The 23,545-nt window shown below is 43.9% G+C and overlaps 1 protein-coding gene across 1 annotated transcript in view; it reads left to right on the top strand.

Moving 5' to 3' along the window:
* The first annotated feature begins 7,682 nt into the window (after window positions 1-7,682).
* LOC111573870 (leucine-rich repeat-containing G-protein coupled receptor 6) overlaps window positions 7,683-23,545 on the top strand; it is a 38,645-nt gene continuing 22,782 nt past the window's right edge. The window contains exons 1-2 of the mRNA XM_023278221.3: window positions 7,683-8,361; window positions 23,174-23,245. Of these exons, the coding sequence (XP_023133989.2) occupies window positions 8,123-8,361; window positions 23,174-23,245 (311 nt within the window). The 5' untranslated portion in view covers window positions 7,683-8,122. The remainder of the gene's footprint in view (window positions 8,362-23,173; window positions 23,246-23,545) is intronic.

Raw genomic sequence — 23,545 nt, 5'->3', positions numbered from 1 at the left:
CAGAATTAACAGTTCAAAACTGTAAATAATATCAATAAACAAAATCTGTGTTTTCACATATGATAGAATGGTTTATTCTTTTACAAGGTTTGATTATAAAATGACACTATTTTCACTATATCCATCCATTATCTATACACCGCTTAATCCTCACTAGGGTCGCGGGGGGGGGGGGCTGGAGTCTATCCCAGCTGACTCGGGCGAAGGCAGGGGACACCCTGGACAGGTCGCCAGTCTGTCGCAGGGCTACATACAAAGACAAACAATCACTCTCACATTCACACCTACGGGCAATTTAGAGTAATCAATTAACCTCAGCATATTTTTGGACTGTGGGAGGAAGCCGGAGTACCCGGAGAAAACCCACGCATGCACAGGGAGAACATGCAAACTCCATGCAGAAAGATCCCGGGAAAGCCGGGACGCAAACCAGGGACCTTCTCGCTGCAAGGTGAAAGTGCTAACCACTACTCCACTGTGCAGCCCATTTTCACTATATATTTCAGAATTTTTTTATATATATATATATATATATATATATATATATATATATATATATATGGACACAACTAAACAAATCTCAATGAAATTCAGTCTGTTGGTTTTCCTATTAGTGCTCAATGCGACAGTAAATTTATCACCACATTTAGTTTCAGACATTCTTTTTTGAAAAACCCCAACAAAGTCATCATAACAGTAATATTTGAGCTTCACCATTTCAGTGTCGCCATCAGCTGGTCGTTCAGTGCTCGACTTGCAGCAGTAATGCTGTTCTGTCTTTTGGCAGAAGATGGCGCCATTTCATCATATAATCCTAAAGTTAACTCCTGTCAACAACAGCTCCTGCAACGTAATTGCATATAAGATGATTGCAACCGTGCTGTCAGTGATGATATGTTTCATACCTCCAAGGCGCATAATTTTCTCTTTAATAGCTGTAATTGTTCACCTGCTATGTACTGCTCAGATGACTGGAATTCTCTGTCATTGGTGCAAAACCTGCTATAATCAGGCTCCTCTCTTCATCCCTCACATTAATGTGTTGAGTCTCCTGGATGCCCTATCTGAGTTCTGCATGAATGAGACTCTATGGAGACAGTCCAATACTTACAGTCACTGTTAACATTCCACATCAGTCTCTCTCTACAGTGACAGGGCTGATACTATCATGCAGAACTGGGTACGACTACAAAGAAGGCAAAACATTCATCATTCACACATACGTGCACAAACACACCAACTACACACACACACACACACACACAGGCATGATCAGGCAGTTCGTGCCACGGTGATCACTGCTTCTTTTCTTTCAAAGTCAATCAGCTTATTTTTTTATAGCTAGAATTTACAGGTGTAACAGACAAACACCCACACATACAAACTTGGTAAAAAAAAAAAAAGCAGGTCTGTGATTGCAGCGCCAGTGGCGTCGCTCAGAATAGCATCAAACGGAGTGGAGCGTCTCTTTCTTTGGCAGTGTGCATGTGCGGGCCTGTCTGCTTTAGTCAGCTTATTTCACCATATTAACCCTCGTATATCACACTGTCACTGCAGAGAAAACAAGCAGAGTGGAGATCAAAACACAAGAAAGCTTTGCCTCGGTGTGACACTAAGTGCGGCGTCTCAATGAAAGTGTTTGGGTGTGAATTTATTTGTCCCTTTGAGATCAAGAGCAAGATCATATTTACATAAATACACACACACTGGAATCTATTACTGAGCTTCATACTCATATTGTTTGCAGTGAATCAATAAAAATGCCAAAGTGTGATCATTTTTGATTAATACTCTCAATGTGCGCAATAGTTATGGAAATAATAACAATATTAAAGCATATATAAACCTGAACAGTGTCCTTAAAGAGACGTGTGTTTATTTAGACCTTTTTGGATTCAGAGACAGGACCAGCAGCTTTTTCATACATACTAAATATCAATTAAGTCTTGTAGGATGGGAGGAATAACAAAGTATTATAAAGTAAACACTTTGTTTTCCTCACTTTCTCCTGTTTACAGTGTACAGTATGGAGTGTATAAAGAGCTCCCTCTCATGTTTGTTGTCAGTTATTGCGCTAATGAATTATTGCTCTATGACAATTTAAAGGGACTCTGCAGTATTTTGCATTTTTCATTGATATATGTAGCTTTGTTGGTCCACAGATTTATTTATGGTGCGTCAGCAGGTTATGCTCTTGATGCTGCTACTGTTTCACATCTTTGTAATACTGAAGTGTTGTAAATTTACATTATATACTAATAAAGATGTAAATATCCAAGTAAATGCAAAGTTTGTTTAAATTTTAGATTGTATTCAAAGCTGTGTCATGTTTAAAACTTCCTGTGACTTGGCTTTATTTGCATTCACGTGAAAAATCCTTGTGAATATCTTCTACAAGACACTTTCCTGTACTCTTTGCTGCAGTGCATTTGAATTCTCCGTTAAACACCCGACAAGACAATACAGAGTTCTATTATACTGCAATGAAAAGTATCGTAAAACCTACCAAACTCTGTAATCACTGGTTTTCTTTGTTATCCATGCTAGTGATGTGGCTCTACAGATCGCAACATCTGTCTGTCTGTCTGTCCACACGGTGAAAAATCTACTGAAAGGACTTTTGTATAGACATTCATGGTCTCCGGAGGACCAATTTCTTTAACTTTGGTGATCCCACAAATTTTCTTTCCTACCAACGAGGGTTTTTGAGTTCAGGTTTGTTCAGTACTTTACCTGCGAAAGCTTCTCTCAGCCTCAACTGTACTCTTGTGTGTTTAGTGCTAATTATCAACTAAGATGGTGAACTGGATAAACATTATGGCTGTGAAACATGTTCGAACTGTCTGTGTGAACGTGTTGATGTAAGGATTGGGTGCTGATGTAAGATGTATTGTTGCGTATAATCTTTCATTATGTGTCCTGACCTGTTTGTTTTGTGTCGCTGACTTCTATTGAACTTTAGCGTATAATTAATGAGGGTTATACAAGGTAAAAACGGGGCTGTAAATCAGTTTATTGGAATGAATGGAATACTGCTGGCATATATGATACTGTAATATGAAGTTAGCCATAAAAAAAGGAATACATTCATTCTAAAGTGACAAACTCGCCTTCTCTCACCATCCCTCGAGGCTTAATATTGTCCCTCCACCACCCTGCTTTTGCCTGCTCATCAGCACCCCCTCTTCCCCAGCCCCACCCTTGCATCCTCATCCCCTTACCTCATCCCCCTTCCTCTGCTGCTCTTTCTTTCATTCATTCCTTTCCTTTGTACTGTGAGATGCAGAGAGGAAGAGAAGGAAAAGGAGGGGGTTGGAGGGAAGGAGAGGGACCTTTTGTTAGCTTTCAGGTGGTTTCACATGAAAAGCCAGAGTACACACCTAGGTTGCCGCCACCGGCGACCCACGGCGTCTCACTTGCTTCCGCCGAGTACACCTGAGTTAGCCTTCAGTTGGCTCCGCACAGCCCAGGCATGCACAAATACAGACAAAGGCACTGGGAGCATAAAAACAACAACAAAAAAATGTGCAGGAAAAAAAATACTTGTGTCAACTTTTGGTCTGTGGTCTTAGATAGGAGAAGGAATGATAGGTGTATGATATGCAGGGGGGAGAGGTTTGTGAGGGGGGAGCGTGGGTGACGAGTGTGTGTGTGTGTGTGTGTGTGTGTGTGTGTGTGTGTGTGTGTGTGTGTGTGTGTGTGTTGGGGGGGGGGGTTGATTGCACGGCTACTTTCTCTGTTCTCTCCCTGAATGGACTCTTCTCGCTGCAAGGAGCTCAAGTAGCTTAGTGTGTGTGTGTGTGTGTGTGTGTGTGTGTGTGTGTGTGTGTGTGTGTGTGTGTGTGTGTGTGTGTGTTTTATTCCCAGGTAGACCACGGTGAGTGCTCTCAAGTTAGTGTCAGGTGTCAGGTAGCTACTTGTCTTTATGTCTTCAAGGCTGCCGTTGCTTGGATAGTGTTTACAGCCCAGAGAGTACAGCGGAGAGAGAGGGGGGAGTTAGGGGGAGGAGGAGAAGCGGGAAGGGAGTCAGTGGCTTTGATCTGATGCAGACTGTTTGATAGCATGTGTGCGAGTGAGAGCGAGTGTGAGAAAAGAGAAGATGTGGATGGCGAATATGAGTGCATGAATGCTTTTTTCAGCGGCATGGAGAGTACAAATGTTTGCACACATGCTAACAACTGTGTGTGTGTGTGTGTGTGTGTGCGTATGGGAAGTTCATTCATTCAAGATTTGCTAGAGTTCCTTAGCAACTTTAGACCTCCTATGAGGAATGTGGTAATTGTACATTATCGCCTCACAGAGCTAATTTGTGCTGTAAACTGCAAAAGTGCAACTGGCCATAAAGCGAAGGATTCGATGCGTGTCAAATGACACATTTATCACAAACTGAAAGCATGATATAGATAGAAGCAGAAATCCAGATATGCCAGTGAGGAGAGGGGGGTGAATGTGATAAAATTTCTGCTTCTCTGAAGAACTGATGTTAAGATGTTGTCCTCCACATCTTTTGTGATAAGCAAGCTCTCAAGAAAATGACTCAAGCCAACTGATGTCTGAGAAGTTTCCCAGGAACATGATATGTGCCTTGCCACCATGGTGTAAAACCCAACGAATATTAATAAATTAGTCAAGAAATATTGACTATTTTGCATGCAACAATAAAGCAAAATCTAAGTTACACCTTCTCATTGTGAATTCCCACCTGAAAATACCAGTATTCATCTGCATTAAGGCTTTGCAAGGTCCGGAGTTAGTCATCAGCCCATCTATCCCCAAATTTTTTTCTGTTGAGTCAAAGCCAGTGAACAAAAATAACCTTTTTTGCAGGTGCGAGTTTTTATTGCCGGGTGAAATATCCTCAATGGAATTTCATTTAGACTCGTGTCCCTTAGGTTGCGAAGCAGGTAGAGACTTAGTTCCTCAAAAGATTCTCCATTCCTGAAAGTTCCCGCTACGGAGACCAGGTTTAAATTACCTGTCCGTGTTGACAGCGAACTTACTGGCACCGCACATTATCTGTCTACTACGATACAGAGCCTCAGAGAATAACACATACTAGAACTGAGCATCACCAGAGAAAAACATCAGTGTCAGCTCTCCATCAATGACCACCTTTAACATATTTGACAAAGGATTTTATTTCATTGCTGCTTTAGAAATCTGGAAGCTGGTTATTTAATATTTGCATAGAAATGCATGGCTATAAACTTCCAAACTATAATGCTCACAGCAGGTATGGACCCTTTGCCTTAGATTATTCATTTATTCCAACTAACTCCTTTAGCAACTCATTGCACACAATCCTTTCTCCCCTCTGTTTGAATAATTTAGAGAAATCTACTGTTGCACTGAAAACTAGATTACACTGACTCACATTTAACCTCGTGCAGATCCATCAAATCTGTCAGGGCAGGTGCAGTTTGCACAAATACGCAGCTTACTTTCTAACAGCCATAATTGTGATTGAAGAGAAGCATAAAAATGAGAGGACAAAAGCGTGAGACCAGTAAGAGAGAAAGAGAGAGAGACAGTCAGAGAAAGAGACGGAGGCAGGCAGGAGACCAGACATGCAGGTTTTTTTATAGTGTGTGTGTTTTAGGGCTCCCCTGGGGCCAGACAATTAAAGAGCATTTAAAAAGATGACAGAGCTCGGTGCGCAAGAAGGGGAGAGGTTGGCAGGTGTATGTGGAGCATGTGCGTGTTTCTGTGTACGAATAAATGCGATGTGTGCCTGTGGGAATGAGTGTGCGTGCTGTATGTGGGTGGACCGTATGATCACGCAAGGTGTGCCTGTTCGACAGCCTGCATATCGGTGCATTGTCGCAAAAAGCAACCACACATAAAGCATCACTTGGCTGGTAATTCACGCAACATTTTCTAAACTGACAATACACAGAGGGAGAAACAACAGACATTCCACTACAAAGAAGAAGAGAAGAGTGAGCATGAGAGAGAGGGAGAGAGCGAGCCGTAGAGAGAGAGAGACATTGTGAAGAACAGCTCTGAAAGAGTTTTTGTGGGGCCATAACAAAGGCCCCTCAGAAAACACAGTGGCATAGGAATGTTAATTAATTAATGAGAAACTATTCAGCCTACAGAGGATGGTGGAGAAAGAAAGACAGAGAAGGAGAGAGACAGACAGACAGGCCGAAAGGGGCAGACAAGCCTCAAACTGGGTGCAAAGACTTTTGTCTCAGTAGTTTTATATTTTAAGTAGCCCACTGTGAAGTTACTCTAAATCTAGCGTCCATGAATGAATTTTCAAGACCTCTTTAGGGAGTGCGTGTGTGTCATAAATTTAAATGTCCCTTACTTGTATTCGACTTTGCATGTGTGCATTTGCAAGCATATAACATACTGTCAAATGAAAGCCTCACTTCCTGAAGCTTGAGCTTTCCAAGAACTAAGAAAATAGTTTTCCACGCTGACTTAAATGCATTTTTGAGTTCATCCACCAGCATTTGAAAAGATTTTATGACCCCGAGTTGGTAGTTTTTACCAGGACAATGTATTTCCTCTAATAAAACATGAGATCACTAATGCTGGAGTTATGAGGAATAACCGCTGGTGTTGTATTTCAGTGTTTTTACCATCATCGCAATTTTTAATTCAGCTTTTTACCAGTTAGTGCTAGCGGCTGGGAGATATGCCTAAAATCTGAGGTAGAGGAAGGAATAAAGTCAGTGCTGCTGTGAATGGTAAGCCAGTTTTTCCCCTCTTTGATTTGTTATAATTATAGAATGCATCATTAAGCAGTTATGCAACATCCTGTACTTACAGGTGCACAGCATGTAAAGCTTAGTTGTGTAACATGCGAGTTGCACATATTGCACACATTCTTGCATTAGTTCTGAGTAGAAAAGCGCAGTTTTAATTTCAATATTAAGAATGTACAAGGAGAACTATGTGCTGTAACAGAAGAAAATGAGGTTGGATGAAATTAATGTCAAGATTCTGTGGAAAAACTGAGTGAGAGCAGATAGAGTGTGAAATACAGATAGGCTTTAGCTGGAGGCAGCTGAAACTTCACAAATCCACACTCTTCTCTCTGTAGACTGGAGTGTGTGTATGTGAAATGGATATGCGAGTTCCTTTGCGCCGGTCACTCATAATCTGTTATTTATCTATGGGCATCCGTGTGCATGTGTGCATGCATGCATGCGTGTGTCACTGCGCGTGTGCGATCACGACATTCCAGCGGCAGAAACCTGAGAAGGTGTGACTTACGAGACACTGGATTCTGCTCTTTCTGGGGACTGAGGGGTGCTGAAGTGTCAGAATTCCAATTTCCTCCAAACAGTCACTCCCAGTCACACACTCTGACCCTCTGCCTTCCTTCTCACACAGCTAAACACACTCTGCTGCCTTCATTCTTATCCTCCAGAGCTTGCTTTTTCTCCCGTCTCTCTTTCAACTGTAAACACTGTCACTCATTTTCCCTCAGTTCCATTCATAAGGCCCCACAAGGAGCAATCTTGTCTCACACCACTGTGCGCCACCACCCTCTCCTTCTCCCCTTTTCCCTTCTCCAAACTAAACACTCACCCTTCTCTCTTCAGATTGAGCTTCTAGGCTGTGCAGAACAGGGGGGAAAAGGAAGAGAAGGAGAAAGAGAGGGAAGAGTTTGAGAATCGCGGGTCCCTCCCACTTTCCGGAGATGCTCCAGCCCATCCCTAAATTGTGGGCCAATGAGGGTTGCTCATTCACAACTCATGCGCTCCTTCTACAATAGGTAAGGAGAGAGAGACAGAGAGAGCAAGAGATATATACAAGGAGAGAAAGAGAAAGAGAGGGGGGAGAAAAAGTGAATGTGTTTGGGGGAGAAAGACAGTGCAAAGGAAAGGCCAGAGTGTGAGAGAAGACAGGAAAGAAGTTGTAACACAGCTGCACCCCTGGGAATGAAGTAGTGACTGAGAGACAAGCAGATATAGAGAGATGAAGACCTTGTAACAGGACAGATTTACAGAGTGGACAACCTGCAGGGTGAAGAAGGCAGTGAGGTTTTTTTTTTTTTAAAGAGAGACGAGCGCATTTAGAGGAGAAACACCTCCTCATTTATCTTTCAACGCATCACAGAGGACTAAAGAGAGTGTGACAAGACAGGAAAGCCCTGCAGGTGTAGATGCAGACAGGTGGTCAGTCAGACATGCTGCTTGTGTTTCTGCTTCTGGCTCGAGGAGTTTTGGGGTCGACCCCAGGAGTGTGGGGGTACGGACGCATCCAGGACAGGCAGGGGCCAGCGGCACCACTGTGCCCACCTCCATGCCAGTGTGAAGAAGATGGGATCTTTATCATGGTGGACTGCTCGGAGATGGGACTATCGTCTGTGCCGACCAACCTCAGCCCTCTAACCACATACCTGTGAGTAATATGCTGACTGCTACACCTGGGTGTGTTATCATGTCCCATTTCACTTAAACCTTCTAACCTTTCTACCTCTGGGCCTCTAACTGTGTCCTCTGGGTTTGTTTGGCTCAAATAATTAGTCCCTCGTTGTATCTCAACATCCTCTTGATCCTCACTCGTCCTCTCAATCATAATGTTTGGCAATTTTTCTTTCAAAATGTTGTCTGAAAAACGAATCGATGCTGCAGGATTGTAGCTGGTATTTCATCCATTTGTAAAAATAGAGCAGTAGGCAACAGTTGGTTGGATGTGTGACCAGGAAACACTGGCAGAGCCCACATGTAGATAAAAATGGACAGGGCCAAGTGGGAACATGTGTATGCAAGAGAGAGTGAGTGTGTGTGTGTGTGTGTGTGTGTGTGTGTGTGTGTGTGTGTGTGTGTGTGTGTGTGTGTGCGCGCACACCGGCCACTACGGCAAAATAACTGGACCACTTTCAGTGTCAGGTTTCCAAGCACCAACTGGAGACCCGCCACGAAAGTGTATGTGTGCACACATGTGCAGGCAATGCCTTTGTGTACGTAAGCGTGTTTTTGTGTGGATGTGTGCGTGTGTGCGTGTGTGTGCGCTTTCTGCAAGCGTTTGACACAAGCATGTATTTGTGTGAACACAGATGTCCACATGTGTGTAAGGTTTGATGATATTTTTTAGGCCTCTATTCTGTATCAAATAGTAAAAACACAGTGGTTAAGGAGATAGAAATTGTTGGCATGTGACCCGGAAAAGTTTTTCTAATTCATTGTTTTTAGATGACAAAAAAAAAACTCCTTTGTGAGACTTTATCTGCAAAGACCAAGGAAAAGTAAACATAATTATTAAATGTGATTTGTGAGATTATGTTTGACAGGCTGGCCGGAGCACACGGCCCTTGCTGCAATTACAGTTAAAAAGTTAATTACGAGCCGTTTTAAGGGTAATAAGAGAGACTTTGGACTGAGCTGCTTCTTGCACTACCCCGCTGAGGCTTAAAGCCAGATCTTCAAATTGCTTCACTACATAAGCCCTCAGAGGACAGATTACAGACATTTTGTGATAACTGATATTGAAGTGGTAGAAGTCAAGTCCAGGAAACAGGGTGTGATGGAGCAGTTCTCACTGGGGGCTCCACAAGTATTACAAGACTAAAGGGGCAGAACTCAGAGGGAATAAGGAAAGATCAACAGTTTATGTAGCAAACGACTTTAAAAGAGGCACATAAAAGAACTCCACTTGAATGATGCCCGACTCTTGGACTGTCATGGGAGCCTGTGACGGCCAGATTTCACCGCGTTCATTTGAAAGCTAAAACACATGTAGAGTTTATGATGGTGAAATATGGTCTCCGACTCCATCCAGGAATCATTCTACCTATGAGAACATCAGGCTTTTGGCCCAGCGTGTCGCACAGCTAAATCAGCACACACCCAAAAGAAAGGCCGAATCTTTGAGGGAGAGTGTTGAGCCTCTCAGTCCTCCTCTAAAATAAAAACAGCGATGACCTGAGACTCCCTCTGTGGAAATCCACACTGCTCTTAACTGCTCCGCTACAGCCACACACAAACACACAGACAGACAGACGCACAAACACACATCATTCCCTACAAACACAAGCTTAATTGTTCATTTCCCCTCGTTACCTAACGGTGGAACTGGACCAATTAGTGAGTTTGAGGGCTGATTTAGAATAAGATAAATAAACTCAGCGACCAACCGCACACGCCCACACACAGTCACACACACACACACACACACACACACACACACACACACACATTACTTGAAAGGGAATGTGGGACAGCAGGGGAGATGCCGCAACAAATTAAGATACTACACACAAGAATCACAGATTTCTCTTTTGCCCTTCTGATAGAAATCATCAAACACAAACAAGACAGTCTCCCTCCCCTCACCCTGCCTGCATGCACACATAAAAATTCTACATTTTCTCGTTTCGTCCTGGACTAGAAACGGTTACAAAATCTGCGAGCCGGGTCCAATCCTCACCAGGATCTGTTGAACTGTCCAGCACGCCCCGCTGTGCTGCGTAGACTGGATTAGCCTCCAAGCACATACTGTAGGCTGCCGAGGTCACAGGGATTTGCTTGGGAACAGTCCACATTACAAACCACATCCACACAACGCTGTGAAAGTATATGACATCATTCACCCGTGTCATCGGAGAGCTCTTCAAAGTGAGCCGAAACATACATGCTGTGGCGACCGAGAGGGCAATCCAGGCAATGCGTGATTCACTCTATTTTCTGCTGTTTATTTGCACACTTGGAACGACCCCCACCGCATATAGGCATAAACACAATAAAACTGTGATCGGCTACAGCGATTGTACCACAACACTGAGGTGAATACAGGTTGACTCTGCAGAAGGAATTTAACTGCGGTGAGCTAAAAGGTGCTCGGAGCAGAGTGGGTAGAGATTTATGACAATAATCGTTTCCGTGGGCAACGCATGAAATGAGCTGTCATGTGAGACGCTTTGAAAGACCTTCTCTTTGATATCAGATTAGGAAGGAAAGACAGTGCCCAAGGGTGTGTGTCTGTGCGAGTGTACGTGGCTGTGCGTTGGGAACACTCTGTGCAATACAGCACATCGGGTGTCTGTGCTGTTTTTATGTGCAGCTGTGAGCACGGTAACTTTGACACAAAGAGATGGTTTCACACTGACAGTCAGAAGCTTGTGAGTCACAAATGTTAGCTGGGAGCAAATGAGCAACTCAGCTGCCTCATTGATACACTCATTTAAAGCGAATATTTAATCATTTTGAAAATAATTAAGAAGCTGTTGTGAGATGCTGCACGCCAAGTTGGGGCTTTTGTTTCCTCACACTTGGGTGATGAGGTGTGTGTGAGAGGGAAAGAGTGTATGTGTGTGTCTGGGACTGGAGTTGAGGAGCATTTAGGTGATGCTTTTTGGTAGCGGTGAGTGCGGCGGACTTCTAACAGTGTTTTGGCCGAGGCCAGGAAACCACAGCGAGCGCATTACCAGACAGAGGAAAACCAAGGAGTGTGTGAGCACGAGCGCATGAGCCTGTATATGTGTGTGTGTGTGTGTGTGAGAGTGTGTGTGTGTGTGTGTGAAGACCACCCAGACTGCAAAGGGGATTTTTTTTTCTACCCAGTGGAGGTGAAGCAAGAGTGTAAGAATAAAGGGGAGATGGAATATGAAGGAAAAAGGGGGAGAAAACCTTGACTGAAGGTGAGGATTAGAAATCGGCTGCACAGAAATCGGAAGAGTTCAAAGACTGAGTTTAGCTTTAAGCGGCGGCGCACACAAGCGCACACATGCACATAAACTGTACGTACACGTGCAGGCGACAACATCCTGCCTCTGTGTGGTGGCCGTGACAGTAAGAGTCGTGTGCGTGTCATTTAGCCATTATGTTGATGGAATGATTCCTATCATGAGTGACCGGGGGTCACACTGTAAACATCATGTCTGAGAGAGAGAGAAATTCTAATTGAGGAGGATTTCAGGGGGGAGAATGAACAAAAATAAGAGAACTGAAGAAGAAAAAAGAGAACAGAGTGTGTGCTTGTGTGTGAGTGTGTGTACTGACAGTGGAGGGTCCTCTGTAAGGCAGCTATCAGCTTCAGCATCAGTGTCCTGGCTCCAGACGTCTATGGTAGCCCCCCGTCTCAACTACACTCCCCTCCCTTGCTCTCTCTGTTTACTTCCCCTACACCTATTCTCCTTTCCTCACCTGTTTCCTCCCTCTGATTCAACAAGAATCCACACATTAGGTGCCTGAGTGTGTGCAGAAGTGCTGACGATGATCAAGGCCACACAAAGGAAGCTTTCATTTTAAATTCTGAAATGAAAATGATAAGCTTTTGTTTAGCTACATTATAGAGATAAAGTGACTTCTGAAAACACATATCACTTACAGTTCACCTATGCTGGTTGCTGGTGTAAACGTAAAGCAGGATGTTTGCTGAAAATACGACAGAGGTAGAGCAACAATGGTGAAAAATAAAACCAGAGATTTCCTTAACTGCGCAACAGCTGCCAGCACAGACAACAAGGGAAGCAACTTGCACCTGTAATTTGCTACCCAAGTTGATTTAACCGCTGTTAGTCAAAGCTGATGTCTTTGTTTCCTTCTGGAAAATGGTTATTTGATAGGAGCGTGACGAATCAGAGAATGGCACACGATGACAGTTCAATCGGAACGCTAACAGGAGTGTCAGGAAACTGGGTCAGCATCGTACTAAAAGTTTCTGCTCTATGTGTCCTAAAGTGTCAGACGTGTAGATGCGAGGCATTAACAGCAAAAGTTATGTGTTTTAAAATGAAAACATGCTAGTGTGGAAGTGTAAAGGTGTGATCACTGAAGTGCAAGTTGCTTCTTAGAAAATTTAAATGCACATAGCTCAGGGCAGCGGAATAAGAAAAATGAAGGGTGTGTTCCCAAGACAAATGCTGTAAAAGTTTTCAACGAGTGTGTGTGTGTGTGTGTGTGTGTGTGTGTCGGTCGGGGGAGGAGGTGCTTTGGATACCAGCCCAATAACTGTCATCTGTGATCAGAGATATATGCACCTCTGATTATACAGAGGAAGAAATCAGTGGCTCATAGTTGATCTGTTCTGCTTAAAAAAGTGGCGTAAATAAGCACCATTTTTTTCTTCTTCTCCATTACTTCCTTCATTCAGTCTTTTGTTCCGTCTTTGCTTCACACAAACTTGGACTGTTTGCCTGACAGTGTCAATTCTTCAGCTTTCTCCTGGATTCCCTGGAGGCCCTGCAGTGAACAGCAGCAGAAAAAGCCACTTCCGTTCGCTACAAAAGTGATATTTATGCCAGAGGGGTGTTGGAGAGAAGGGAGAGGCAGTTAGCATTGGGATAGTGCGCTGGTTTGTGGTTTCCTGAGAGCAACCTGGGAGGCTTTTAAATGTCGCTCAGGGACAGACGACAGGTAGGCAGGTACAGAGCGACAATGGAAACAATGGCAATTCCCTCAGGAGCAGCAGGCAGAGAAGACACAGAGGCCATAGTGTGCTCTGCCGCTCCATATCCTGTCCTTTAGAAAAAAGTAGAAAGCAATCAAGACACCAGATCTTGAAGCGGACTCGGGTGGAGGAGGCAGAGATCAGGGAAGTAAAGTGGAGAATGTGTCTGGATTGAATATGCACATGAGCCTGCATGTTGAGAGCCTTAGTGGACTAAAAACTACAGAGTTCGGTATTTGCTGGTGTCAGACCAATGTCCGTTCATTGAATATGTGACCGTATATTTCGTGTGATGGCAGTATGACGCAAGTACGACATGGGGGCAAGGAATGTGCTCCCTGTAATGTGTGGTTGTTTGGTGAAGGGCTACTTCTGACTGGGAGAATTCAGAATGCCTTCATGGCCCAGAGTCCTATTCAGTCCCTTTCCAACCCTGGGAATCCATGGGAATGTTTGTTTGTGTGTGTGTGTGTGTGTGTGTGTGTGCATGAATCTGTGCTAGTGCACTAGCCCTCTCTTTTCCACTACAGAGAAGGCATTGTCCTTTCCTGGGACAGGATGAACAAATGTCCCTAACTGTCCCAGTGCATGTATATGCATACGTGGATACGCGCGCATCCAGGAATTGTGACTTTGCAAACTGTTATGTAGGTCAGTATATGTGCATTGATTCCTGAAAATGAGCAGAAACCAGTTTAAAGTAGGATTTTATGTCGTCTCACATCCGAAGTTTTTAGGTTCCTCGCTGTAAGAAGACACCGTTCACTGTCACTACTAAAATTTTAAATGAGGCCACCACAAACTACTTCTGTAATGCACTTTTTAACAGCTGTTTTGAAACACCAAATCATGTACTTTTGTGAATAAAGTAGCTCAGAACACATTTTTGGTACTAAAAGTGAAGAAAAAAACTGATTATGTGTGAGAGTCCTTCCAAGTAATTATATAAAGTAATAAATGTTTATTGCACTGTGGAGCAATATGTATTTTTAAAATCTGGTTTTCAACAATTTTAATAACTGAAATAAAAACAATGAATTTCCAGCCCCATTTTTTTTTTAAAGAAAATAAAATGAGCCCTGTAATGACACATAAAGGAGAATGTTTACATGAGTGTTGACAGCAGTGTGTGTAAGACATAGCTCTCTAAGTTCCCCTATAGCTCAACATGGGTCTGTCTGTCTCTGTCTGCCTATCTGTGTGATCGCTGGCCAGGCCTGCTGAGCAAAGTGGCTCATGTGGGGCTGGCAGTGTGTAGGTGATGACTAGCGAGAGCTAATGATACTTAATGCCCTTTTCCAGCAGCGCGCACGCACACATGCACACACCCACAAGACTCTCCAGCGCACATGAGGAAGCCCACTGGATGGACGTGCACACATCCATACTTGCACACATGCACGTTAATGATGGCTAATGCATCTAAGCATCCCACGGAGCAGTGATATTACTCCGGTGCATGCTGGGATCAGGTCAGTAGAATGGACCATTGGGATGGGAGTTAGCTAAAGGGAACAAAGAAGCGATCACAAACGCACTTAAATGTCAGACAAATGTGCGCACACACACACACACACTCAGACATAGTACAGCCAAACGGGGATACTGCTCAGGGACGTCCAACAAATTAAAGAGGAAATTTAGAAAACAGAAGGTGGAGAGACGGATGAAGTAGGGAGATAAAAAATGATAAAATCTGTTTCAGGCCTTTTAATGTTATGAAGTTAGTTTAACTGATCTGAATGCAGAAACGGCAGGCAGGTCATTCCAATGCTATAATTGCTAAGATTGCCGCATTATTTCTCCTAAGACTAGACTTCACAGGTGAATTTTCCATCTGCTGCAAAGGGAATTCTGCCACTGCAGAGCCTCTACAACTGCAGCCAGACTTACCAAGTCTCTATTACATGTCTGAGTAGGAGGAAAAGAGGAAATCTGGATTTTTTACATGCATGGCAAGAGGCCAAACTAAATCTCTTTAAACCAACAGCAGCCACATGTCTTCATTGGTATGGGGTAAGATTTCATCAAGTGCTGATCTAAGTTCAGTTCTAGATGTTATCCATGGGTACTGTTAACTATATGGAGCAGATGAGCTGATCATAGATCTGTAAGTGCAACAGCAAAGGAGGAGCGGGCCAGCACTGGATTTGAGCAGCCTTCTAACTAGATCCAGTGTCCTCCTGTTTCTGCCATTCAACCAAATGAAGTCATAATAGAGCCTGACACTAATACTCATCGGGTTTCATTTACTGTTGTATCCACTGCTGAGAATCTGCCTCGAATCAGCGTGCAGGAAAAAACACCTCTGTAAGAGATACCCTTTCAGGATGTGTGGAAAAGTGGTGAAATTTGTAACCCTTTTCCTCACTTCTTTGCCATTATTGCAACAGATTACATTGGCGTACGTGTGTCCTTTACATGGAAAAACTATAGCTTGGATATAGCTTAGACAAAAAACTTTTTAGCAAATGTCATGTAACAAACTTATATGGAAACCAGATAAAATATACATAGCAAAACAACAGATTAGCAGACTGTGGGCAGGGCTATGAATGCCTTTCTGCCTTCCAAAGCTATGGCCTACCCACAACAGCTGCCTGTCAGTCCTGTCCACATGTTGGAGGCAGTTGTATGTTGTGTAGCACTGACTGTTCCAACACTTCCTGTTCCATTACTGAAGTGCTTGACCTTTCACCCCCCTCCCCTCCGTCTCATGACAGGGTGTGTGTGTGGGAGGACGAGGGGTGGACACGCAGTGTGTACGTGCACGTGTGTTTGTGCGTGTGCAGTATACCAGGGCATGAATAAGTCCCAGAGGGCATGAGTATGTTTCCCATGACATTGCCTCAGACTAAACAGCCGCTCTCTCCATCCAGACATCCGCCTGTCATTCTCCTCTAAACCGCAGCGAGCAGAAAAGAGCGCACAAAACATGGAAGCATCTCTCCTTTTTTTTCCTTTCTCATTATCTCTCTCTTTTCCCCTCATCCCTCCCTCTCCGTTTCTCTGCACTTTTTGTTGCCGGGTCCTCCCCATGGCCCTCCTTGTCCAGGTGAAAGACTTCTCCTCGCCCTCTCCCTCGCTCTTTGTGCCCCATGAATGAGAGAAAGAGAGAATAAGAGAGGGAAAGATAAAGAGAGAGTGCCTTCGGACACAAAGGGCAGTGTACCCCTCCCAGGAAGTCTGGGACAGAGGGAGAAAAAAAACACATCTTTAGAGAAAGGAGGGGAGGGGAGGACAGCATTGTGCCCTCCTTCCTGACTCTTTGTGGTGTGTGTGTGTGTGTGTGTGTCTGTGTGTGTGTAGGTGTGTGAGTGTGTGTGTGTGTGTGTGTGAGTGTGTGTGTGTGTGTGTGTGTGTGTGTGTGTGTGTGTGTGTGCGCGCAAGCTTGTGTGTGACCAGGAGAGAAACTGAATGCCAAAGCAGTCAGTCTATTCAGATAGAAAAAAAGCAAACACATTTAGACCTCACCCTTGGATACAATACACACACACACACACACACACACACATGCACACACAGTTCTCTCTCCTTCTTTATCTCTCTAACACACACATATACACACACAGTAATGCACATTTAGCCATTCAGCCATTTAGACCCTCTTTAAGGCGGCGCCTGAGCACTGACTACCAGTTGCATTGTGTGGAGTAAAAGATCCTCTTTCATCGTGCCTTAACTGTTTCAAAGAACTAAGCGGAGAGGATCAGACTGGCTGAATCCGACTGAAGACATTACTGTCATAGTTACTGTAAAAGACAGCCAAGGTGTGGCTCAATCACCCCCTAATGCAGAACTCCTGCCCTCTGGGCAAGGCTCTAGTTGTTGATTTCCACTAAAGATCTTTTACTCTGATGTTCCTCACACATAAGCTACCTTCAAAGGCCCGGAGATTACCGCCATTATTGGCTGTTTGTTTGGTAAGAGTCTCCACCTGAGCGAGGGAGAAAGGGATTGACAGGGAGGCAAGAAGAAAGAGACGGAGCAGAGGAGGAAGCGAGCGGGAAGACCTCAGGGTACGGCTCTTGTGAATTGATTTGGTGTGTGTACACAGGAGAGAGAGAGAGCCATGAAAAACATCCTTCTCAAGGGCAACAATGTAAGACTGCTTGTTTACATGCTTTTGCCTACATTTTTTATGCGCTGTGCCTGCATGCAATGTTACGCTTGAGCGACACGCCAGAAGCCTTTCCGTACGAGTTCCTTTTTGTATTTTGCCACAGTGTGCTTCCCCAAAGTGAAATGTATCAAACCATCTCCCCTCAGCCTGCTTCGGCTCATCTTTGTCTAATTGACACGTTTCAGCGTTGATGCTAGAAACAGACACCTGACTGCTGATCGTATCTGTCCTGCATGGTCTGAGGGTATATTCACTCACCAGGGTGGTCCATCATCAAGCCCACAAAAACCCCCGGAGCCTGGAGTGTGTACGAGTGCCTGTGGATGTAAGCGTGGGTGTGTGTGTATATCTCTCAACATAAACAGGGGTGTTTTTCATATGATGTGGCTAGTTGTTTTGCTGCGCTAAATCACCAGCTCTTGTCAGAAATGCTTCCAGTTTGAAATTGGCTACAATGGAGCTACGGGCACATTCACACCCACACACACACCGCCTTTGATCACACAGCCGATAACATACTTCAGTAGTTCTGTTGACGGCGAACAGGGAATATGATAAATCGCATTATTGTAAGTACAGGACTGCGTAACCCCACGCTCCAATTGAAATTTGAAACAGAGATGGGGAGAGAAAGGCTGAGTGTGAACGACAGAGTGGCATAAGAGAGAGGGACTGAAAGGGCCACGGCTGATGAATGGAAATGTACCTCTGCTTCTTCATGCTTCCTTTCCTCCCTTAAGACAAGCTCCTTGCCATGGTTACTCTATCAATCACAGCATAAAGCAGTCAAATATCCAGTGCTTTACCTTTCTTCCCATGCCAAACCTTCCTCTCTTACATTCACATGCACACAAGCATACGCATACACACCGTGGAGAGGAAAGACTGAACGATCTATCCGAGCACATTGTGTATCTGCAAATCATGGAACGACGGAGGGAATAGGAATGGAAAAATGTCAAAATCTTTTCCTTTTTTTTGTCTTAAATTGCTGCAATACTGGCCTCAATTTCACACACACTACTGTGCTTAAACACACAAAATTACATGCATGCACATGAAAATCTAATTGCTCTCCAGGGAAACAGAAAGACATCACAAGGGGGACTCTGTAAGTCATTCTGCAGATTCAGAGACAATGAGGATAAAAGGAACTGTTAAGAGGCAGCTTTGTGGGTGCGTTTGTTGACGAGTACAGGTCTCTGTGTCTGCTTTCCCTGCTTCATCTGCTGCTGGGGACTCTTTAGTTTGTCAATCAGCAGCAGAAAGAGATCTAAAGGGAGGCGACGGCCTGTGTGCCCCCGTCAGTTGAGCGATGTGTTGTTCTGCGAGCAACGTCGGCCTGCTTTTCTTTGATGCCACGATGGCCAAGATAGGATAAGAATGGTTCCCTATTGAATACCCCCATGAAAAATAAAGAAATGAAACCACATGAATTTCCAATCTGTCCCTCAAGCATACACAAACCCACCAACAATCCGTTTCTATGCCCCGGCAGCGTCCATGTAAGATGTGGTGAAAGCGCGACCAGGGACTGTACCCACCACATCTGCAGGCTCACTGGAAAACAATAGGGGTGTGAAAATGAGCGACAGACATCTTACCGCACACACCGCAGCCACCTATAAATGGAAAAAAATATTGTACTGCACACACAGACACAGATACCGACACACAAACTTGCCCTCGGCCTCCCTCTCTCCGACACACACACATATCGGAGATGCCTATAAAACGGGGACGCAGAAACCCCAGATTCTAATTGTGAACCTCCCATACACTGCGGAGCCTGCAAAATCTTTAAGCACTCTCTTTCTCATTTCTTTTTGCGGCCGTTTATTTGCGCTGAAAATATCTGCACGTCACAGCGCCAGCCGACACAATGCACATGTGGTAGTCATCAATCATAATTATCATGGTTTAAAAAAGCCACAGCTGTTATTTGATTTTAAAAACAAGCCATAGAGCAGTGCCTTCCAACGATATGTCAAGTTGTCAGCGGAGGCCTTGGCCTGCACAGCAGAAATGTCTCTCTCTCTCCCTTTTCTCTCTCCGGCTTCCCAATGAGCTTGTTGGAGAGCACAGCCGAGCTGAGCTGCATTCAACCTTTCCCCATGACTCACCAGTGTGTGTCTTTATTTTTAAACATTTTCTCTCTCCATTGCCGTGTGCTTATTCTGCCTGAGTGAGGCCGCTGTTATGGACTTCACACAACGTTTGTTTATGGCTTCTTTAATCAGGACCAGATAATGGAGAGTTGTCTCCATCTGTGGGCGCATCCCCAGAAGCAGGGCGTGTACGTCTGCATGTGTGTGGCTGTGTGTTGCTGCGCGTTAATGATCACCACCAGAATGTTCCAATAAATATTTTTCTCGGGAGAATATCAGTACACAGACATGGAATAGGATTAAGGTGTGTGTGTGTAATGTTCATGAGGCCCTGCACGCTTCCTGTGTCGTGTGTGATGTCACCCAGTCTTGATTATATCAACTGGCTCGCTGTTACTGCTTGCTGTGTCATCTCCATGGCAACTTTGTTATCACTTATATTTACCCCTGACTTCAATCAAGCAGTAATGCATTACACTTGCTGTACTCATTTTAAAATTACTGCCTGGAGCCGGAGTGAATTAAGCCAAAAAGAAATGGCGCAAACATGAAGCATACAGTTTGAGGGTTGTACTACCAGTTTTAACCTCCCTCACGCAGCATTTCAATAGGATTTAATACTGGATTTTTGGCTGAGCCATTCCATAACCTTTCATTTCTTCTTTTTTCAGCCCTTCCTCTGCGATTTTCTTGCGTGCTCAGGATCATTATCCTGTTGAAAGGTCCACCTCTGGTTCAACTTTAGCTTTTGGACAGATGGCCCCACGTTATCTTCTTCTTGATACGATGCAGAATTCCTAGTTAAATCACCAACTGCATGCAGCCCCGTCGCCGAGGCAGCACAGCAACCCCAAACCATAACATTTGTCACCACCATGCTTCACAGCTGGTATGAGGTTCTTTTGAAAAGTTGTCTTTGGTCTGCACCGAGCATGTCTACTGTTACTGCGGCCAAACAACTCTGTTCTCTACAAAACTGTAGTTTTCCTCTAATGTTCTTTTTGGATTGCAACAGCTTTTTCCTGACACGCTTCTCATGCAGGTCAAGTTTCTGCAATCTCCTTCTGATTATAGATGCAGGCATTTTGACCCAAACAACTGAAAGAGTTACCTGCAGATCCTGTGTAAATCAGTTGTAGATGATTTTCCTTACAGTGGAATAATTTATAAGCACTAATTTGGAGATCTTTTGAAATCCTTTGCCAGACTCATAGGCATCCACACCCTCATTTCTGAAGCCCTTGGAGAGCTCTTTGGATCTTGGCTTGATGACACCACACACTTCAATAGTAAAGAGAATAGCAGAGGTTTAAAAAAGACATGTTCCACCTGTCACTCCTTAAGGAGATTCTGATTGTTGGCACCTAATCTGGAACCACTGATTCCAATTTTATGGATCTGAACTTATGATAAATTACTTTTCCATGTGACTTAATCCATATCAGAGAAGATCAAATGTTTGCTTGTTCAAATAAGCTTTTTAAAAGTCCACAATTTCCTTTGGATGGATTTTCTGTATAATTTTCACAGCCTCACTCCAGGATATCTGTGGATAATATCAGCCCAAGTCAGCCACAGTATTGAGGGGAAAAGTAACAAAACATGTTATCAAGTTGCTTAAATTTACTGAATTATTTTATATGCTATTTTGATTTTAAGGGTCTGACATGCACTTTTCATTCATGTTTTGTATTCACTGTCTACTCATTAGTTTGTTCATTTGTTAATTAACTTGCAACTGCAACATTTCATTATAAACTGAAGGCTGAGTAAGACAAAAGGATGCAATCAACATGCAACTGTAAGCTAACACAGCTGGGATTACCACAAATATGTTGAATAAATATCCCTTTCCCTCATAAACATTTCCCAAACCTTTATTGAATGTTTTGATACCTCCATTATTTACTCTGGCTTGCAATGTCATTCTCCTCTTTTATTGTCTTGGTGTTACTTTTTACCACTCTCCACAGCATATACATATGAAACGCTACTCCTATGCTTGCGATGTGCTCATACAGCATGACATCCAAACTATATAAGGACCAAGGAAGGACACACAAGAAACTACCAAGATTAGGTCAGTAATAGGAATGTGATGATGAAATTGGGAGATCAGCGGCTTATTTAGTTCTGTTGTAGTTGTCTTGAGAGAAATAGATTTTTCCCCTCAATACTGATCGAAAGCATCCACCCTGCATGTGTCTTTGAAGCCCTCTTTTTGCAGTCAGACCTCCGAAGAAGGCGGCATTTGGAACAGGAAATTCCCTTACAAGAAAATCAACTTCCCTTTATTAAAATGTCATAAGCAAATATTCAGTGCCAGCAGATGCTTTAAAAAGCTACATGATTTCTGAACTGTAAAATTTCATAGTGAAAGGAAACAGTTAACATTACAAGCGCATCACATGGTGAGAACGCACCTCCTCACTCCATGTGACAGTCCACGTCCCATCGCCTGATGTTAACTGTTGTTCTTGACAGGGTACCAAACTCTTGGTATATTAAATTTGTCTCGTCCGCTAATTATGACAGGCAACTCAAACACCCAGACTTTTGAAGCAAAGTATTGCCATGCTGTGATTTTTCCACATCTCCCCTGAAGCTGGATATAGATCACGCCTGAGGACAGATCCATTCAGCCCCCCTGTCAGCTTGGCTGACTTGACAAACAAACAGCCGGTGTGTCAAAACTCCCAACAGCGAAGGGCTTCTGAAAGCACCGTTTACACTCACTAGCTTGGTGGTCTGGCTTTATGAGCAATGGTTAGTGTCATACACACACACACAGACATACACGCACATACAAACCTCACTCCTCAAGACTCATGCAAGACCCAAAGGGCTGTGAAAGCAAAGAAGGGGTGACGTAACACCTCCTTGCTTTCACTGTGTTTAGCAAAGAGATGACCTTACATGACTGGGGCCACAAGGTTATATATGTTTTCTAGCAGAGGCCGACACGAGTTGTACTTAAGTGTTAAAAAAAAGTCCTACGTGCGCCAAACAAGTGTGCATGAATGTATCCGAGCATCCCGCACCTTTTCCCTTATTCACCGCAACCCAGCTGCGTCAACATTCACCCCCGAACACACACTCTCACGGCAGTGTGTGTGTCAGAGAAGCAGAGAAATGGAGTGTGTCTATGTTATAGCAGTGAACAAAAGGGGAAGCAGGTGGTCTCCTGAGGAACTGGGGGAAGAAAATAAAAAGAAGACAAGAGACTAAGAAAAGGGAAGGAGAGCGATAGATATGAACGGAAACTGAGGGGTCAGATCTGAGAGAGCGTAGAGTGAGACATCTGGAAAAGAGAAAGAGTCACTGGGACGAGGAGGAAATTACAGCTGCCCAACAATGATTCATTGGGGAAAATTCTCCTCTACATCTCCCTCTCCTCCCTTTCGTCCTCTCTACCTAACCCTCTAACCTCTCTCTCTCTGTCCTACTCCCTGCTCCTGGTTATTGATTACCATGTGAAAAATGCATTCTAAACATTTGTAATTTTACATGTCCTGAGTACCTTCAAAGAACATTATTAAGGCGTACATTGATCGATACTTTAACATTCATGCACTTCATTTTCTCCCTCTAGGGATCTGAGTATGAACAACATCAGTGAGATCCAACCCAGAGCCTTCCATCGACTGCACCTGTTATCAGAACTGTGAGTACCACATCCTTCAGCTCACACTCAGTTAATAAACCTCTATTGTCGCAACTCACACAAGACAAGAAACAGTAATTCCCTGAACTGCTGATATACACGGACGTCAGTGATGAGGTTGATGATTCTGGCCTGCCTCTGATCTCTCCTACCGAGAAACTGCCTGCAGCAATATGCTAGTAGATGCTAGGATGGATGTACAAAAGAGGGAACCTGATAGTCTCTCAGAGAGTGAATATATGGTCCTTTAAGTATTTACAGAGCAGGTTCTGTGCTCAGCATCCAAGCCGCTGCTTTCTG

Source organism: Amphiprion ocellaris, chromosome 8 (assembly GCF_022539595.1).
Source record: "Amphiprion ocellaris isolate individual 3 ecotype Okinawa chromosome 8, ASM2253959v1, whole genome shotgun sequence".
NCBI classification, from domain to species: domain Eukaryota; kingdom Metazoa; phylum Chordata; class Actinopteri; family Pomacentridae; genus Amphiprion; species Amphiprion ocellaris.
The sequence above is the reverse complement of the archived record's forward strand: the minus strand, read 5'-3'. Positions and strand labels throughout refer to the sequence as shown.